The 7044-nt window shown below is 33.7% G+C and overlaps 1 protein-coding gene across 3 annotated transcripts in view; it reads left to right on the top strand.

The window, feature by feature from the left end:
* Positions 1-7044, top strand: part of LOC106876649 (coiled-coil domain-containing protein 60) — a 45434-nt gene that overhangs the window by 8871 nt on the left and 29519 nt on the right. For 2 of the 3 annotated variants that reach the window (XM_014925264.2, XM_014925263.2), the window contains exons 3-5: positions 1152-1446; positions 5309-5401; positions 6542-6615. In XM_014925264.2, coding sequence (XP_014780750.1) covers positions 1165-1446; positions 5309-5401; positions 6542-6615 — 449 coding nt within the window. In that variant the 5' untranslated portion in view covers positions 1152-1164. Of the gene's footprint in view, positions 1-1151; positions 1447-5308; positions 5402-6541; positions 6616-7044 lie in introns of those variants that run through there. The other variant, XM_052966490.1, reaches the window with a different exon arrangement.

Below are 7044 nucleotides of genomic sequence, written 5' to 3'. Positions count from 1 at the left end.
TATATATATATATATATGTATATATATATGGATGTATATATATATATATATATATATATATATGTCTGTGTGTGTAATTTGAAGAGAGTTAGAGGTTGTGCTGGTAGAATACCTTTTTAATACACAAGTGCTGGTTATTGCGTGGCAATTACACTACTGAGTATAATAATTAGGCATCCTCTACTATCAGCTTCTCTCCTGGCTAGATACACCAGGTGTTCTTCTTATTGGTATTCCTCCTTGCTAACTGCTTTCTTTTACTTCTTCTAAACTTGTTCAGTTGTGATAGCCTTAGCCTATAGCCACAGTCCTATTCTTCTATGTTGCTTGTGACTAGCTGGGTTAGTCATTCATAGAAGGTTACTCTTTAGGAACACACAGCTGTAAAATTATATAAACATTTTTATTACCTGATTGGCAGTTGTCCCTTGCTTACAAGAAACATACTTTCCTTCTAAGCATGTTAATTATGAGAGTGATACTGCTGGGTTGTTAGAGATGGATAGTGACTGTTGTAGTTCTGCTGAGGCTGAAGGGAAATATGGTATGATTTGTTTGAATTGTGTAATGTGAATTTGCAAAAGAAAAAGAACACAAGTGAGCTGAGAACATAGTTGAGCATTGAAGGCAACAAAACTGTGCAAGAGAAATGACTGCACTAGTATAAATGTGATGCAAATATTTGTTGAGTGGTATGTGAAAAAAAAATTACTGTATACTATTAGTGAAGTGTACCTGTGGAAGCAGAAGACTGTAGAAGACATGGAAAAAGTAGAACCATTGGGTTTTATAAGAAGTGTTGAATGATTAAGATGATTGACAATATATTTCAGGGAAAAAGGTGGCAAGATGGCTGAATTGTTAGCATGCCAGATAAAATGCTTAGTAGCATTTTGTCCATTTTAATGTTATGAGTTCAAATACTGCTGAGATCGACTTTACTTTCATTCTTTTGAGGTTGATAAAATAAATTCCAGTTAAACTTTGGGGTCAATGCATTCGACTTACTTACTCAACCCATAAAATTACTGGCCCTGTGCCAAAAATTTGAAACTAATATATTGCATGGAAAACCTGTCTATCTCATGGAATAAAAAAGAAAAAAGATGCACTAAAATGTTAATGTTGACAATGTTTTTCATATTTTGCAGATAAACCAGTACAATGCCTGTTGCAAACAGTGATCCTCGAAACTATGTGAAATGCATACCTGTACCAACTGCTAATCACAAAAGTGTTAAAATACAAGCTCGAAGTTCTACTATATATAATGCAACAATTCCAACTCGTGATGAAATTCGCAAAGCTAATTACACTCGACGGCAACAACAACTTTCCAGTCAAGGCTTTTATTGCCCAGTACATTTGCCATATAAGGAAATTGGTGAACCAATATATCTTGATGAGGAAAGTCTTATTCTTCATGCTGTTGGACAACTTCAAGAGGCATGTATAAACTAATATTCTTGCAATGAATAGAGATGGTTTTAGCCTTTTTAAATTTAAAATTATTATATTACTGATATTGCATACTTAACACGTTTTCTTTATGTGCTTATTGGCTGCTGGATTTGTCTAGGTAAAAGTCCCTTTAAGATGTCAAATGTTAAAAATATATCCCTAACCAGATGAAATGAATTGCCTTGTAGTTGATCAAGAACAGTGGATATTGATATTTCACTGTTATTTCAGTATGTCAGCACCATATATCCAAGTCACCTTGAAGTGAATTTGAATTGCTGGTCAGAGGTGTATATGCAAATAGTGTCAAATTTATCTGCTGATGTGCAAAAGTGCTGCACAAGTGAAACAAAATTAAAGTTTGAATTAGAAGCAACTGTCTTAAAAGGACTTCTCCCTGAATAAATCCTGCAGTCAATAAGCACATAACCAAAACACATACATTAAATATGTGACATTGGTAATGTTTACATTATTAGAGCTGCTTCTGATTCAAAATTTGAATTATTATATTTATTTGATTTAAAATTTTCATTTTTATCACCCACTATCACTGAACCCATGCAAGCATAGAAAAGTGGACATCAAAACAATGATGATGATTATGATAGTATTATGGTAGATTAGTATTTAGTCCAATTTTCATAGCATTAACCCATTGGGAAGTATATGGATTGTGTGTAAGAAGACTTCCAGTAATGTATGAATGTATGTTTTACATGAATGTAAAGACAAATATTAGAAGGCAATATTCTTTTATTAATAAGCATAACAATTCTTTGATCATACATGTGATAATAGAAAGCACATCATGAGGTAATTAAGCGTTCAAGTCAAACAGGATGTAGTGTAAGACATAAATTAATTTCTCCATAACATCTGAGGTATTTAGATTCGGTACTTGAGAGCTGCAAGATGTAACTGGTGCAAAATATCCAAGGAGTTGCATATCTTAGTTGTGAAGTGAGGTAGCAATCCCATAGCAGTAAAAGATGATGTTTTCTAATTGGCATTAAATCAGCAATGTGTCTTTATCATCTGGATGATCAATCAACATTTTATCAGCAACTGATTTTTTGCCTTTCAAAACTGGCATGCTTGTTGCCACAGGTATCCTTCTGCAGCCAGTAGTAATTGGATAAAATAAGCCTAGCATGATTGTGCTATGCTGCCACAACAAAATAGTGCTAACACGTCTCACTATAACCCTTTTGATAGCAACTCACCTGAAATAGCTTCTGGCTCTATAGTACAGATGTCTTGTTTTCAAAAGTTCTGTATTAAAATCTTCCACCAAATCTTAGTCACAATTTATGTTCCTAACACTAGCTTAATGATAACTAAGTTATTTTACTAAATTCTTTGTTATATTTAAAATTAATTGAAAGAAACACAGAGCATCTCAACAGAAATATGGTCACCAAAGGATTAAATGCTTGAAAGATGTCTCTTCTTTCCTAAAAGAACAAGTTTTACCTATAGGAAGTTGTGAGCTCTGCAAGCTCTCTGCAGTTCTCATTTATTGTACCACTGTTCTCTTACTTCATGTATAAGGGGATACTGAAAAGTTCATGGCTTCAGGAGGATCAGTTAACTATGATTTTATTCAACATATTCCCCTCTCAGATTCACACACTTATTACTGCAGTTTTTCAGTTTCTCGAAGCCCTGTAAAAGAACTTGGAAGGTTTGGTCTCCAACCAAGCCTTTTGCAGCACCCTTAAAGCCAGACACTTTTCAGCCCCCCCCTTGTTGTAGGAAGCTTTATTATTTTTTATTATTTAGTCCAAAGAGGATAGCAGTGCCTATGGCCTTTGTGGGTTTTCTCTAGATGGGTAAGGTTAATACTGCTAATGGCTAGCTTCTTCTGCAGGATGATGACTTTAAGGTAAAAAAAAAAAAAATGGCATTAGAAGATTAAGGGATTGGGAAAATTATTTAACACATGGTTCAGTTAGGTGAGACAGCAGAAATTATTAGAGGAAGAAAAGGCAGGTGCATTAAAATTCGAATGGTAGTTATAAGCTGTTTCTTGTTGAGGGGAACAGGAACCATTTTAGTAGTGGTAGAAGAGACAAAGGGTTTGTACAACACATTGGTAAGCTTAGTGTGGGGGTGATTATGATTTGGCCCTCAAGTTGGCTCTATTTAAGTAGAAATATACTCAGAGGCATCCAAGAGATGATGATTCTGTCTTTTTTCAGGAATATGTATCCCATACTATATTCCCAAATGTGTCTTTTATTAAGATGATAGGTTGTGGTTTGAGGAAGATTTGGTTGATGTTTCTAGTAGGTGAAATGGTGACATAGAGGCTACCTAGTTGATTTGTGGACTAATGGGTGAGTAAAAGTTTGCCAGTCTGTTAAATATCCTTTGTAGATGCAGGTGAGAATGTTTATAGCAGTTAAACTATTCCAAATTTGCGTGCAGCATTTGATTTTGTAGCAGGTTAGCACTTGTGCTTTATAGAAGGTCAATAACTGTCCAGGGTTAAGCTACTACTTTATATAGTAAAGGGGATACTTGATGTCATTAAAATTATAGGGCTTTATATTTGACAAGACTGAAAGAGACAGATTTGAAATTGACCTGGTGTAGAGAGTGCATGTCATTTAAGAGGTCACAAATGGCAATGAAAGGGCATTGACAAACATAAATCATTGATTGATTTACTGAATGATTAATGAAATAATCAATTAGTTAGTTGGTTAAATAGTAAACCAATTAACAAATAATAAAGAAGTGAAAAAGAACCAATGCATGTGTTTATTATTGGTGTAATGATCCTCCTAAAATACAGAATAGAATCTTGCAGACCAAATTTCAAAATCAAAAAGATTGAAAGTTTAAAATAAAAACATGTGCTGTTTATAAGTCAGGAAAAATTAGATTTTGTTAATGTATTTCTTCAACACATGTAGCCTTATCGACTGTATATCTTACTGTGTTAGTTATTTACAGCAAGTAGTTTGGGCCATTTATAGCTAGGTTATTAACAATTCCATTAGGTTATTAACAGCCATTTATAGTCAGATTATTAACAGTCCCATATACATATCATTACTGATGCTACATTGTGTTTCAAACATCCTGGTTAACTATCACTAGAAGTGGGATGTTAACTGTTGATCTTTCAAACGTTGGGCTGATGCTCCAACATTTTGGCCAGACAATATATTGTACAGTTTCTTTTTCTATCACAGTTTTTTCTATCAAATATTTTGTTATTTTTTAATATTTTCTTTTGCTGTAACTATTGTATTTATTTGATCTTACAAATAGTTAAAGTGTCAGTCATTCATTTATTCTGTTCTGAGATAATCCAATATCCACTTTCAAAAAGCTACCTACACAGTTTATAGTTAATCTAGCTCTACATAGCTGAGCAGCTTTGTTTAATGTTTTTTTTACTTGCTTTCTTACTTGTCAAATAATGCTGCAGTGTATGACTTATTATCAGTGATGGACTATAAAGCTGTGATTCTTCAGTTAAGAAGCTGACATTTCATCAATCTGTCCATCACACCACAGAATATTCTAAATTACAATACTTTACATTTTGATACTAAGTCTGTTAAGTCTTTTAATTAAAATATTTATTTATACTCAGTTAGAGAGTTAGTGTCAGGTTTTGACCTAAACCCACAATCTAACAAGCAGGAACATTATGATCTTTTGAAAAAATTATTACGAACGAGAGAAGCAGAATTTTTTTTTTTTTTTTCCCATTCAAAGTGTTAGAGAACAATTTTAGTATAAGCTTAAATGTTTATTATTCATTTTTATTTTTATAGTAATGATTTTGTAGAAAATATTTAAAAAAGTTAATTAAAATTGCTTTTAGGATGTCAACAAGAAGAATACTAACCAAACTGACAATGAGAAAAAAGACAACAAGCACCAGCTCCAGTATAAGCGACCTCCATCCCATTCTTATGTAAGTAGGTGAACTGATAACCTGTTTAGCTTGAGCAAGAAGGTTCAACTACTTTTCAGTAACAGTTATTCTATCGAGGAGCAATTAATGCATTTTTTAAAATTGAAGTATTGTTTTGTTTTTATTGAATCACTTTTTTTGCTTTTATTTTGATGTTTCTGAGCATGATCACTTTCTCATTTTCAAAATCTCATCTTTTTTTCATAGCTAGTTACCAATGAATAAAGTATCAAACTATGTCATGTCAGTTTATATAAGTTCTTTTCGTTTTTTTTTTTTTAGCTAAGACTGGATTGACAGAAATGGTGATTGATTGTCTTTTTAGAACCAACACATAACTGCTATTGATTTTTATGTATTTGCTTTATTATATATTTTTGGTGGTTTCTGATGGGAAACTATGAGTTTATGCAAATAACCCTTTAATCTTAGTAAGATCTTAAATTTACTTGAAGCATGGTTTTTTTCAGTATATAAACATGAAACAATAAAACTCCCCCATTAATTAATAATTGGAGAGACAAAAATTATTCAATATTTCGACTTTAAGAATCCATTTCAATTGGCAAGAAAAGCTCATTGTACTCTACCCTGCTTAATCATGGGCTGCATGCAATGAGAAACTTCACAACCATTCCACATGTTGGGCTTCTCTACCTTTGAGGATTTCTCCTAACAAGCACATCACTAGGACTGCATCCCAATGATTGGCCCTTCTTTAGAGCCAGAAACTACTTCAGCATCCAATAGTTATTGACACTCTACAAGACTTACACATTTTGTGGTGAGCTTAGTCATCAATATGGTTATGATTTTCCTGTTGAAACCATATCACCTGGCCTCTTCAGATAACTCTCCAAGAAAGTTATGAACATTAAGTTATCTTATTTATATCTTAACTGTAAGGAGTTGTGATCAGTCAACAGAATTCAGTATTTTATATAACTGAGCAAGATGTAAATACAGTGTTACTTGGCTTTGGTTTTCTAATCAAACTATTTCACTTCACTCTTGTAAGTAATACTCTTGTGAGAGACATGAACGTTACAAGATCTCATATATTCTTTCCCCAAAATATGAAGCCTTGAATCTATCCAAAAGCAACTGTTATCTTATATTGTAGTGCTTTTTTTTATGCAGGCTGTTACTAAAATGATAAATCTGCGAAGTAAGAAACAGCTCAATACACTCAACAAAGCAATATCCAATGGCAGGTAATTTCATGATCTTTTACTCTTCTAATTTTTCAGTCATTGGACTGTGGCCATACTGAGGCACCACCTTATCATATCAAATTGGCTTCAATCATCATCGTCGTTTAACGTCCGCTTTCCATGTTAGCATGGGTTGGACGAGGACTGGTGAAACCAGATGGCTACACCAGGCTCTAATCTGATTTAGCAGAGTTTCTACAGCTGGATGCCCTTCCTAACGCCAACCACTCAGAGAGTGTAGAAAGTGCTTTTACGTGCCACTGGCACGAAGGTCAGTCAGGCGGTACTGGCAACGGCCACGCTCAAAATGGTGTATTTTACGTGCCACCCACACAAGAGTCAGTCCAGGGACACTGGCAATGACCTCGCTCAAAAGTCCTTATTTGTTTTAAAACCTGGGATTTATTGCATTGTTGTCTTTTCTTTTGC

Source organism: Octopus bimaculoides, chromosome 3 (genome assembly GCF_001194135.2).
Source record: "Octopus bimaculoides isolate UCB-OBI-ISO-001 chromosome 3, ASM119413v2, whole genome shotgun sequence".
Classification (NCBI taxonomy): Eukaryota; Metazoa; Mollusca; class Cephalopoda; order Octopoda; family Octopodidae; genus Octopus; species Octopus bimaculoides.
This window is presented reverse-complemented; position numbering and strand designations above follow the sequence as displayed.